Source organism: Lutra lutra, chromosome 1 (assembly GCF_902655055.1).
Source record: "Lutra lutra chromosome 1, mLutLut1.2, whole genome shotgun sequence".
Classification (NCBI taxonomy): domain Eukaryota; kingdom Metazoa; phylum Chordata; class Mammalia; order Carnivora; family Mustelidae; genus Lutra; species Lutra lutra.
The window spans coordinates 122,329,144-122,342,214 of record NC_062278.1 but is presented as its reverse complement, the minus strand read 5'-3'; the positions used below and the strand labels follow the sequence as shown (position 1 = coordinate 122,342,214).

Sequence of the window (13,071 nt, the reverse complement as noted above, 5' to 3'; positions counted from 1 at the left end):
ATCCCAGGACTGGATCAAACAACAAAGACTCATATGTGTCCTAGTTTTCCAACCTGAGCCAATGGCTCAGGACTGCTGGGGACCTGGGACTATGCATGCATTCCTAAGTTCCCTCAGGACTCTGAGGCATATTTTCATTGAGAACCATTGAGTGGAACTTTCCAGAAGCCCTCAACAGGTGGACTGGGGAAACATTTTGTAGACTGGGGGGGGGGGGTGCTTAACTAAGAGGAATAGGGATAGATGGTCTCTTCCATAAGCAGAACATACTGCAGAAATGTCAAAGTGGCTGGGAGCCGAGAAGGGGGACGGGATTTGGTGATTAGAAGAGGCCTCCCCTGTGCCTCTCAGGAGAAGCTATTCCATGCAGCAGTGAGAGGTAAGCTATATTGTATTGTAGGGGGTTAAGGATGAAAGCTGGTACATGAGGGCTTACTACATGCCAGGCACCTTCCCACATGAGACTGTGACAGTGCCATGAGATTGTTTTCTTCAGCTCATTTTATAGACCCAGTTAGTAGTTTGTCATAGTCCGACCAGCAAAGGCAGGCTTTATACCCGGCTCTCTACCTCTGTCTCTGGACTCCCTCCTCTACACCAGAGCTTCCCTACGGGCAAGTAGGCCATGGGAGAGCAGCTAAGTCAGAACAATGGTGCATATGATTGGGTCTGGTGCCAAGGGAAGGGATGGACTGACTACCTCGAGAGGTGTGGGCACCTCTATCCCTTTCTTCAGCCGGCGTCACTTTCTCTCACAGGGAACAGCCTTTGGGAGCCATTGAAAAAAACATGGACTTCATGTCAAGCCAACATGGATTAGAAACAGGCTATCTTTTACAAGGCCTGTGACCTTGGACAAGTCATTTAACTTCACCACAGCTCAGTATTCCCATCTGGAAAATGGGTGTGACTACAATTAGCTCCTCGGACCGCTAGGATAATAACTAAATGGAACAACAGAGGTAAAGCGTTTAGCACAAAGCCTGCCACACTGAGCAGGCTTTTGTGGAGTGTTGGCTGTTACCATCAAGGAGAAGCTACACATCGAGATGAGACCTGCCACGAGTCTGGGGGTGGAAGACAGTGGAGAGATGGAGTGGGAGCTTAAGGAGCCACTGAGCAAAAAGCAGATGTTCTTTCCTTTTTCACCAGAGCAGGCTTGCAGGGAGAAGGGAGAGGCCTCTGTATGCGGGCAGGGGGACAGACGGAAAAAATGGTGGGAGAGTGAATCATCATTAAGTAAGATCTCTGGGGAGCAGTGAAGGGATGGACAGAGAAGTCCTGGTAAGGGAGACAGAGTTTTATGTGGTAACAGGAGAAAACAGAGAAAGAAGGTGATGCCAGAGAAGCGGAAAGAACACACATCAGGGGACTTCTTGGTGAAGTCGTCCAGAAAGGTGTTAGAATACTCAGTGTCTCCAAAGGGAGAGGGAGCCCAGAAGCACTTTTTTGCAAGGGCAGAGTAAGGGCTCCCGAAAATCTGCTCCTCCACACAAGCAACAAGAACACTGGCCAAAACAGTCAAAATCCACTTTTTCAGAACTCCGGAAATTAACCAAAGGCTCACAACATTCTGAAGGGCATGCGTTCAAAAACCAACAGCTGACTGTTGGTAAAAAGAGCCGGCTTGGCGGCATGTGTAATTCCCGCCCTGTTTGTCCCGGGTTCTGTGGGAGCTTTGAAGACCACATTCTCTTTCACCCCAAACTTGCTGCAAGTACAGTCTCAGTGCACAGCTTCCATTTCGTAATAACAGCGGCCACTGCAACATAAGCCTGTGGGTTTTTAGCCTTTGCTGGACATGATGCCGCGGGTCCAACCCCTGCACAGAGCCTCCGCTGAGGAGGCTCGGGCTCTTGGACTTGTGAACCCTACAGGCACTCCCACCTCCAAATGGAATGGAGACTCTTTCTTAAGAAGAAATTCATGAACAGAGTGAAAATGCCAATTAAGAAGTAAATCAATGGGGCGCCTGGGTGGCTTAGTGGGTTAAAGCCTCTGCCTTTGGCTCAGGTCATGATCCCAGGGTCTTGGGATCAAGCCCCGCATCAGGCTCTCTGCTCGGTGGGGAGCCTGCTTCCCTTCCTCTCTCTCTCTGCCTGCCTCTGCCTATTTGTGATCTCTGTCAAATAAATAAATAAAATCTTTAAAAAAAAAAAGAAGTAAATCAACAATACACATGTGGTGAGAAGACTACTCCCCACCTCTTCCTAAGCATCCCCAGTTTCCTTTCCTTGAGGCAACGTGTGGACCCTTCCAGATATGTTTAATGTACGCATAAGCATCTCTTTGCACATATCTACACAGATTCTCTTCCTTTTATGCAAATACATATGACACCTACAGCTCTGCGCTTGGCTCTTCTCCCTTCCTAGCATCTTGGACACGTTTCACCATCAGAGTCCATAGGTCAGCCATATTCGTTTTACTGGCTGCATGGAATCCCACTGTAGGGATGAACCACTAAGTTCTTCTCCCTCCTTTTTTTCAGAAACGTCTATTATTGCAAATTTCAAATATATACACTAGGAAAGACAGCAGTACTGTGGATTACCATATACTTGTTTCTCAAATTTAATGATTATCAACTCACGGCCCCTCTCATTTCATTTGTACCCCCACCAGCTCCCACTACACACGGATTATTTTGGAAGCAAATATCATCTATCATTTCCACTAGTAAATAACTCATTTTATATCTCTAAAATACACAGGCATAAAAAAAAAAAAAAAAGACTGCCATCCTATCTTAAAAATGGCACTAATTCCATTCTATCATATACCTTGTGAATGCTCAAATTTTCCTGGTGTTCTCATTAAACAAAGTTTTAAAAGGTGTCTCTATCAGGAGCCACACAAAGTCCATGGATTGTGATTACTGATATATTTTACATATCTTTTCACCTAAGTTTCCTATTGGTTGTCCCTCCTTTTCTCTTTTTCTTGCAATTTATTTGTTGAAAAAAACAGGCAAAGGTTATTTATCCATTGAACTTCTAAAAGCCTGAAATTTGCTGACTCTCTCCTTGTAGTTTAATATGTTCCTCAATGGGTCAAGAGTCCCTGAATAGCATTTAAAATAAGAAGGAGGGGCACCTGGGTGGCTCAGTGGGTTAAAGCCTCTGCCTTTGGCTCCGGTCACGATCCCAGGGTTCGGGGATCAAGCCCTGCATCGGGATCTCTGCTTGGCGGGGAGCGTGCTTCCCCTCCTCTCTCTCCCTGTCTCTCTGCCTACTTGTGGTCTCTGTCTGTCAAATAAATAAATAAAACCTTTAAAAAAAATAAAATAAGAAGGAAATTTTGTAGAGAGATAGATGGGTACAAAGATATTTATCACAGTTTTGTTACAATAGTGAAAAAATGGAAACAATCAAAATATTTAATAGTAAGAGCAAGTGTAATCAGATACACTATTCTATGAAACATTATATGGCCATGAAAATCACGTTATTGAATAATATTAAGTGATCTAGAAAGAAATCTATAGAACAATGCTCATGTAACATGAGCAAGGTAGAACAGAAAGCAGTATACAAACAGCACAATGTCAATTTTGCTTTAAAAACATTAAAACATCATTTATTTCTGAGTCATAAAACTGTATTGTGTTTAAATCCCCACAAGGAACAGGCACAACTTTCATAAACAGATATTACAATAAACATAAAAGATGTGGGATCCCACATCATCTCATGTGACTCTCAACGCGTATATTTAGTGAATGTTTGATTCTCTGTGGTTAGAAAAGTGAGTCATGGCTCTCTGTGGACAGCTGAAGGGCCCAGAAAAGGAAGCTGTCGCCAGGGCTGGGCATGCTTATTCTGAGGCGACTCTGATGTGAACTCCCTGTCAGGAGTCACCTGTTCTGGAGCAATGACTTTGGGCTTGGCATGTGGGTGGGGATGATGCTTTTATGGGCTTGTACACCCTGTGTGGGGCGGAAAGAGGCGACACTCCTGCATGGATGGCCCCCTAGAGAGAACCCAGGGTGACTGGAGACCTGTACTCACGTTTCACCAGGAGGGTCCAACCACAGGACACCTGGCCCCGGACATTGGAGGCCGTGCAGCTATAGCTCCCACTGTCCCTGGGCCGTGCTCTCCGCAGGCAGAGGTAATGGCGTTCGCCTTCTTCATAAATCTCAACCATGCCTTCTTGTCTCCTCACGGGGGCACCTTCCAGGAACCAGGTCACTTCAGGCTTTGGGGTCCCTGAAACTACAGGGCGAGGTGAAGCACGTGAGGCTCCCTGAAAGTGCACTGTGCTTGTGGGGCAGGTGGGATGCTGGACCCAAGGGAGAAGTTCGTTCTGGTGTGAGCTGCCCTCCCCCTGAATAGGCTCTCTCACCCCTCCCCCTGCACTGTGCATGAGTAAATGTCCCAAGAAGGAGGCAGGGTCCGTGGGGAGGAGGGATGTAGGGCGACAAGTCAGGTCTCCAGATCAGCCAAAGCCAGCAGAAGGGGAGGAAAGTGCAGGAGCCCCTGTGGTTTGTTTATTGATGGTGATGGTGATGATGGGTTTTCCCCTCTAGGGTGGTTAAGAATTAGGACACAGGGCCAATCCATATCCAACAATGAACAGTGGGCCACTGTTGGGTGTTCCTGCAGAACAAGGTATGTTGCTAGACTGAGTCCTTCCTATAAGGTGGCTTCTGGGTGGGCTGGGTTCTAGTCCAAGGGGCTGGGCAGATACCACTGCAGGCTGATGGAGGGAGTGACCTCCCAGGGGCTACACTGGTGGGGCGGGGTGGGATCTTGACCTTCCTTAGCTCTACTCACCCTCGCATCTGAACTTGACTGTCTGATCTTCACTGACTTCCTGGCTTTGGGGCTTGCTCTCAAATTTGGGGAAGGTGGAGTCCCTCTGGCTCTCTATGGGGATTTTCTTGGTAGCAACCTTGCTCACCACCTCCTGGCTTCCCAGACCAGTCTGCCTGGTAGGGTGAGTGGCTGGGGGCGGTGCAGCTGGCCACTCCCTCTCTTCTCCAGAAGACGAGAGGGTGCTCGAGATCAGTGCTCTGGGTTCCGGCTGGACTTTGGCAGCCTGCAGGGTGATGGTACTGGAAGTCTTCTGTAAGATGGGGCTCCTCAGGGCCTTCCTGGATGAGTCCTCGGATGGCTCTGGCTGGGACTCCTGCAGGGGCTGAGGCTGGCTACTTGGGGCCCAGGTCAGGGAGCTCCCTCTCTGGGCGCTGGAGCAGTTCCTTCTTTCGGCGGCAGACTCCAGGCTGTCCACTTTCGGCCCCTGTGTGGTTCCATTGGTCACCTCCTTCCTGATATCTGAACTGGGTGCCTTTGTTCCTCTCACCAGTGACCTGTTTGGTGGTGGTTGGGAAGGGCAATGGGAAAGAGTAAGGGGAAAGAGAATGGTTATCTGGTAACTCACAAGCATTACCCATCACAAGCATGGATTCCAGGGATCACAAAAGCCCATGAATGAAGACAGCGGGAGCAAAAGTCTCTCTCTGCAGCTTTCTCAGCTTCCCAAGGCACAGGGCAAGCCACCATTCCTGCCATTTCCTTGTCCCTCAGCTCAACCCAGAGCCTGTTCTATCTACATTTATCCAGTCTGCCTTTATTCTCACCCCCAACCCCTGAGCACCACCCCAGTTTCCACCATGCAACTGCCTCACCCCGGTCCCGGCTGCCCTCTGATCCACGGCCTGCATGGCAGCACAGCCGACCTTCGCTGCGGTGAGAATAAGACCGAGCTTCTCAACGGAGCCCACAAGGATGCCCTGAGTGAGCCTCTTGGACCTCACCAGACTGTCTACATGGCCTGCCAGGCTGCCGCCACACACTGATGTTCTTCTGGGGCCCCTGGGGGGCCCACCTGGCTCTCATCTTCCCACTTTCACACAAGCTACTGTCCTGCTGGGAACACCCTCCCTGTGCTTTTCCTCATCTGGCTAACATTCCCCTGCAAGGGCCTGAACTCAAACATCAAGCGTCCAGGAAGGGTTTCTGCGACCCTCTAACCTCCTTCCTCTGCCTCAGACCTGCTGCAGCTTGTAACTCTGGCTTCGGGCAGCTCTGCTGAAAGCCCTTTCCCTCCACCAGGCATCTGCCCACCCCTCGGACCTGGTGTCTAGCCAGCGCCCTTCCTAGTGACAGCTAACCGGCCTGGCCAGACGCCAGAGAAAGATGACAGCACTGTCTTCGAGTCTCACTGTGCTGGCGAGCCTGTACCCAAGCCTGTGTGGCCTACCACGGCAGGAGAACAAAACCAAGCCTAACAAGGGCCCCGACTGTCAGCCCTCCCTCCTATGCAGGGACTCAGAAACTCAGGGCATTTCTCTGTTACAACCTGTCTTTTCTTGCAGGGCATGTCAAGATGGAAACAGTGATGACAAATCCTAGACATACCTATTGGCATTGTCCAAACCTGGAAGAAGGGAGAAGGGGAGACTGTTAGTGGACTATCTTATGTACCAAGAGGAGACAATGATAAGACAGCACTGGTTTTCATTTCTTAGGGAGTACTCACCTCCCCAGCTTCTGCCTGGCCCCCATCTATGCTCTTCCCACCTTCCCTCTGCATCCCTGGTGCTGAACCACTTGGATTAACCGGATGAGCTGGGAGCTGGTCAGATCCCCAGCTCTGAGACACCATCGAGGCCTCCATGGCTGCCCTGGGCCTTCTCTGGAAGTCTCGGTGACCATACCCTGTGCCATGGGACATGTCCCGTTCACCGACCACAGAAGGAAACCAATTGAGGGACAAACCAAAATAAACATCTGAAAATTTCAAACCCAAACAGTTTAAGTTACTTGTGGCCCTCAAAAACAAATCTTCCCAAAAGATCAGTTTTGACAAATACCTGCTTTAAAAATGTACGGAGAAAGTGTAATTTGATTCAGTTCTTCAAGGAAAAAAACATACTATATGTATATATATATATATTTTTTTTTTCCTGACGCATCATTTTTAAAGATTTATTACGGAAAATTTCAAAATGTACAATAGTAGAGAGGATATAACCAACTCTGAAAGCCATCACTCAGATTAAGGAAATAGCACCATTTTGCCTGTCTTTTTTATTCCTTTTTGTTTTGGATTTCAGAGCAGCTTCTTCTGGGAGTTATTTTAAAACACATCCCAGGCAGCATATCATTTTGTCATTAAGTACTTGCGAAGGGAGCAGTTCTTTAATTCAGAGCTAGGGCAAGTCAGGGGTGTGGCTTGACCATTCTACAATGCCTAACAGCAGGTCCGATCCCACGGTGAGCTGTGAAGTCTCATTCTTGGGTCCAGACCAGGACTTTCGGTGGTGTAGAATGAAACAGAGAATACCAGTGTACTGTGTGTGGTACAACTCAGGACTGTTTTAACGGAAACAATTTGTTTATATCCATATATATGGCCTGTGTCACAACACAGAACAAAACTCTTTGGGTCATGAAAAACACTCCAGACAACAGTGGTAAAGAGAGCAAGGAGGAACAGTTTCTGAAAAGAGAAGGGAATGTGGAAGAAAAAAATCATAGGAGAAAGAAAGGTAAGAAAGGGGGAGGAGAGTGAAGGTTGTTTCCCTCCCTGCTTCTCCAAACCCCACCTTGCTCAAGGTTCCCACTCGATAGAATGATGTCAACCCCCTTCCCCACCCACACTCCTGCTTCCACAGGCTGGACTTGGCAGAACCAAGGGGAATGTAAAGAAAAGACAGATTCAAAGAGATTTCCAGGGAAGAACTGACAGGGCTGGATGCCTGCAGCAAGGAGGAGGCAGGGGTCAAAGGAGATGCTGAAAGTCTGGTCCAGATGCAGAGGAAAAGCAGAATCCTGGGGTAGACGGAGTTTAAAGTTGAGGGAACGCCCGATGGGAAGGACAGAGAGGATTATAAGTTAAATTTTAGGCAGGTTAAATTTGGGGTCACGGCAAGGTATTTGGAATGTCCACTCTTCTGGTGGCAATCAGAGGTACAAAAAGGAATGGGAGTGAGAAAAAAGACACTGAAGATACAGGTGTGGGGCACTGTGCCGGGACATGAGTTCAAGATCCTGGCCCAGGGGGGAACGCTCGGGGAGGGGGGTGGGTCAGTGGAACACGGATCTGTAACGAACAGCAGGGTACAGACACCAGGCAGGGGCATCCTGTACGAGCCCCCCACCACTTGATACCTTGGATAGAAAGCTCGGCCGACATGGAGGCCTTCCCTGACCCATTCACCACCAGGCATGTGTACACGCCCACATCATCGCGGCTGACCTCGTGGATTTCCAGAACTTGTACCCCATTCTTCTCAGACATAGACACACGGGCACTTGGCCGCAGGGGAACCTCTCCCTGTGGACGGCAAGAGGGCAGCCGGGTCAGAGGAACCTGCTTACTTCATGGTACCCTCCAAGCCTGGCTGGGGTGGACACCGGGCCCGGGCAGCACAATCCTCCGCTCTGGGCTCTGTCAGCGTGCTCAGAGAGCAGTCTTTGGACAATCCACGGGCCCTGACTCGAGGTCCGTGTGTGCGGTGTGATGTCAGGTCCGGCTCAGAGCAGGTGTGTGAGCTTGTTTCAGAGATGCCCTAGTTCAAGGTGGGGAGCCTTCATTCCTCACGTTAGCTCTGCTCGGCCACCCTCTCCTTTACTCTTTTCCCAGGCTCAGTCCAGCAGAATTCCAAAATAGGGAAAAGGTGTCCCCTCACTCATTTCGGTCAGGGGCTCGCGTCTGTGAGAAAGCTAGTCTCACAGGCCTCGACCCCAAGCTTTCCCCAAGGTTTCTCCCTGCCCTGCTGAACATCCACCCCACCCCTCACACCCCCTGATGCTGCCACTCCCCTCCTCCAGCCCTTCTGCTATGCCTTCACACCACCCGGCCCTGAATGAAATACTCTCAACAGTATTTTGAGGGAGCTGGCATCATCTCTGGTCTCACAGATAAGGACACCAATGTTCCAAGAGACCAAATGATTTGCCCAGCATCACATGTTTTACAAATGAGGGAGCTGTGGCTTGAAACCTAGTCTTATGACTTCAAATTCCACTCTCTGGAGATGGTCAGGTCTGTTCTGACTTAGAAATGTTATGCTGTTTGGGGAGTGTGTGGATTCTAGGACATGGCGGGCTGAGTTACAGAGGCAGAGTGTGCAAATAGGGGCAGGGACAAGCATGGCTATCGGGCATACAGAGAACCCTGGAGAACCATCTACAGTTGAGCAGAAGGGACTGATCAGACAGACAGACACCCGTTGGTCCAAGGGCCTAACCCTCTCCATTCAGGGTCCCCAGGCTGGAGCCAGAGTTGGGGCAGATCAAATCTCACCTTGAGCCAGGTGACCTGCGGTTGGGGCCGGCCAGTGATCTTGCACGAAAACCGTCCCATCTGTCCTTCTCGGACTATGGCTCGGCCCAACTTGGTAGCAAACTTTGGTGGGCACTCTCCCCAGATTCTAGGACGAGTCTCCACGGCAGGGGCAGCGAATCTGTCCCTAGAAAGAAATGAGCAGAGTCCAGCTGCAATTCAGATCTCTCTGCCCCCACCCACGTCACTTGAGCTGGGTCAGCTACGAGCAAAAGGCAGCCTTCCCAATCCTCTGCCTCATGCACCTTCTGGAAAGGTCCATGGAACCAAAACCTATTTCCTCTACCCCCTGATCATGCAGTGCGACTTCATGTACTAGCCTCCTTTGTGGTAAGGTACACCTGGAGTCTACTGAGCTCTGGCCCAAAGCCTGGGTTTGGGGCAACAGGCCATAAGCAAAAGTGATGTGTGCCACCTCCAGGCTAAACCCATAAAAAGCCCCTGTGAGATTCTCCACGCTCCCTCTTGCCCATCCTTCTGGCTGGATGCAGAAGATCCAAGAGAGGCTCCAAGGCCAAGAGATGATGGAACTGCAAAAGGGAAAGAGCCCAGGTCCCTGAACGATGATGGCAAGGTTCTCTGACTGTCCTAGAATACCTAAGTTGACTGCTTGAGCAAGAAATAAACTTTCCCCGTGTTAAACTGTTGCCATTTGGGGGCTGGCATGTTATAGCAACTACTGTTACTTATCTTTACCAACAAAGGTTTCCTTTCCCTAAGAAGTAAGTGCCCCATATGGATGGCCTCTTCCAGGTCTGCTTACTTAAATGTGACTATTGCCTTGACTGTCAGCGATCCCTGCAGACTCCGGGCACACAGTACACTCCCTCAGTGTGTAGCAGCTAGACCACTCAAAGGGGCTACCCCTACAGGCTAGTAGGTCAGGAGGCACTGTGCGACAGCCACATCATATCCCAGGGGGCTTTTGCTATTACAACCCAGGTTGCCCAGGAAGACTTATGCCCCAGACCTGTTCTGTCAGGTCAGCAGAAAAAGCTAATGCCCCCCTTACCCTGGTTTGAACATCCCACAACTTACCCCAAGGTTTTAGAAACAGCAGGCTGACCATGCTTCTTCATAAAGCCCCCTGTGAGAAGGAAACAGAGAGAGAGGCTTGAAGAGTCGGGTCTGAGGCACCAACTTGGAGCAATGAAGGTCAGGAAGAGTCAACCACAGAAGTAGGGTGTGATAATGCCGGGAAACAGTTCATCTTGACTGAGCCCGTCCTGGGCCAGGCAGGACACCAGTGACATGTATCACTTAAGGCTGGTACTAAGTTGTCCTTCTAGTTCTTAAACAGAAGAGAAAAAGGAGTCATAGAGCCAGTATTAGTGCAGAAACGTTTCCATGCACACCTGTTCTAGATCATTCAACCATTCTGCTGAGCCAATGGACCTTCTACTCTGGGAATTATCGGTGGTGATCCAGAACCTCTCTAGAAGAGGACCCTGGCGGAGCGAGGGAGGGAGACGCACATACATCTCTCTCACCGGATCTATTCACGCTGGATACAATCACCATTCCATCCTCCCACGTGTGGCCCAGCAAACAGCAAGATCTGTCCTGCTGGTGCGGAGCAGACCCCTGGTGCTGGGCTCACCAGAACCCGCACCAGTAGCTCTGTGGACACTCTGGGTCCTGGGTAAGGTGCTGTCATGCCGGACAGGATGTGGTTAAACAGCAAACCCAGTCAGATGAGGGCATGGAGAGAGACCATTCCTAATGTGACCAGGAACAGGAAGTGACCATAACGTGCAGGGGGAAAGGAGGACATTTCCGAGATAGTGATCAGCCTGGGAGTTGTTCTCTTTTTGCCACAAGCTGGAAATGTTTATAAAACCCCACCCAAGGCACACACAGAAAGCATGGAAGTCATTCCCTGAATATCAGCAGGCAACTGCAATGGGAAATTTGCAGGGTGTTTACTGGAAAGGGTAAACTTCCTTAAATTCCAGCACCCATCGCATCTGTACGAATGCGTAGGAAGATGGGAATGGGGGCTGCGTGTTTCCTTTGGCATATCTGGCTCAAGGATTAAAGAACCTTAGTGAGAAAGGATTAATAGCAAACACCAGCATTACATGTAAGCTAGGGTTCCAGGCCACTGACAATGATTATCCATGTATCTCTATTTAACATCACTCTGTCACGAGTTGTGTATGGTTTTCATTCCATAATGTGGGTTTGGTTCTTGTCACTCAATAGTGTATTCAAGGTTAAAAGGACTTCTAAGCAGATAAAAGAAGAAACTTGTGCAGGGAGGACCCAACTGACCATCACCAGCAAGATGCTGGGGCCCCTCAGACGATCGCCCTCCAGATGCTGGAGGAAGGACCAGCCAGTCAGTCCTTTTTGAAAGTATTGGAGCTGGGGCGCCTGGGTGGCTCAGTGGGTTAAAGCCTCTGCCTTTGGCTCAGGTCATGGTCCCAGGGTCCTGGGATCCAGCCCCGCATTGGGCTCTCTGCTCCACCTGGAGCCTGCTTCCTCCCCTCTCTCTCTGCCTGCTTCTCTGCCTACTTGTGATCTCTCTCTCTGTCAAATAAATAAATAAAATCTTTAAAAAAAAATGAAAGTATTGGAGCGAATGAGAATCCTAAGCTCTGAAGAAGCTCTGGTCTTAAACCAGCACCTTCCTTTCTGGGCCTCAAAATCAAAGGGAATGATGCTAAAAGTAGAAAAGAAAGTTTACAAAGCTGTTCATTTCAGTCTTGCTGGTAACAGTAAAAATTAGAAACAGTGCAAACGTCACACAGTAGGAAGAATAATAAGGAAAGTATACCATTAAACATCTTATTCTGCCATCAAATCATGTTGAAGAGTCCATGAGACAGGCAGAAATAGGTCACAATATGACAGTGTTTGCTCTTCAGCACACTCCACTTGGCCAGTGAGCCTCTGTACTCCCCTGAGCTTGTCCTGACCGCCATCTTGCCAGACCCAGGGGGCAATCCTGTCCCCCGGCACTCAGGTGCTCAACAGTGTTTGCCATGGGGCCACTCCACTCCCAAGTGCCTTCTCCTCCAGACTCTCCTGCTCTCACCAGGTTCCGAGTCTTCTTCAACCACCTTCTCTGTTCCACCTTTGCATTTGGGAGTGCCCTGGGGCTGAGACCTGGGTCCTTGCTTTGCACTTCGTATTCCTGCCCGCCCCCCCCAACAACCCCAGGAGGTCTTACATCATCCAATCACTTTAAATATCACATATAAGCTGATAACTCTCAAACCATGTTCCCACCAGAACTTCCGTTCATTCAACAGAAGTATCCAGAAGAGTGCCCAAATCCTTACAGGATTCAAATCCTTGTGAAATAAAGGGATTTTTATGAAAAGAAGAGCAGGTTACAACATTATCTATTCAGTGTGATCTTAACTAGAAAAAATAAAATAAAGTATCAAAACACAGGAAAGCAACCAGAAGAAAATGCATCGAAATTTATTAGTAGTGATTGTTTTGGGGTGGTGGGACTATAAGGAATTGGTTCAGCTGTATTTTTTAAAACCTATAAATATGACAGTAAAGACAAAAACAAGAGGAGGTCTAGTTACCAAAAATAAAGAAAAAAAAAGGAGGGGTGGGCAGATGAATAGGGCCTCTTGCACCTGCTAACACCAAAGCATTCAGCCACACACCCAATCACTGAGGCTCCCTCTGAAAAATATCTATGTACCGTTCACGGCATTTTTTTTTTTTTAAGATACCTTTTTTTTTTTTTTTTTTAAGATTTTATCCGTTTGACAGACAGAGATCACAAATAGGCAGAGAGCCAGGCAGAGA

At 49.0% G+C, this 13,071-nt stretch overlaps 1 protein-coding gene across 4 annotated transcripts in view; it reads right to left on the bottom strand.

Moving 5' to 3' along the window:
* MYLK (myosin light chain kinase) overlaps nt 1-13,071 on the bottom strand; it is a 202,616-nt gene that overhangs the window by 108,153 nt on the left and 81,392 nt on the right. For all 4 annotated transcript variants that reach the window (XM_047735204.1, XM_047735185.1, XM_047735196.1 and 1 more), the window contains exons 4-9: nt 10,336-10,384; nt 9,259-9,424; nt 8,121-8,286; nt 6,366-6,384; nt 4,779-5,314; nt 4,011-4,217 (exon numbers count right to left, since the gene is read on the bottom strand). In XM_047735204.1, coding sequence (XP_047591160.1) covers nt 4,011-4,217; nt 4,779-5,314; nt 6,366-6,384; nt 8,121-8,286; nt 9,259-9,424; nt 10,336-10,384 — 1,143 coding nt within the window. The remainder of the gene's footprint in view (nt 1-4,010; nt 4,218-4,778; nt 5,315-6,365; nt 6,385-8,120; nt 8,287-9,258; nt 9,425-10,335; nt 10,385-13,071) is intronic.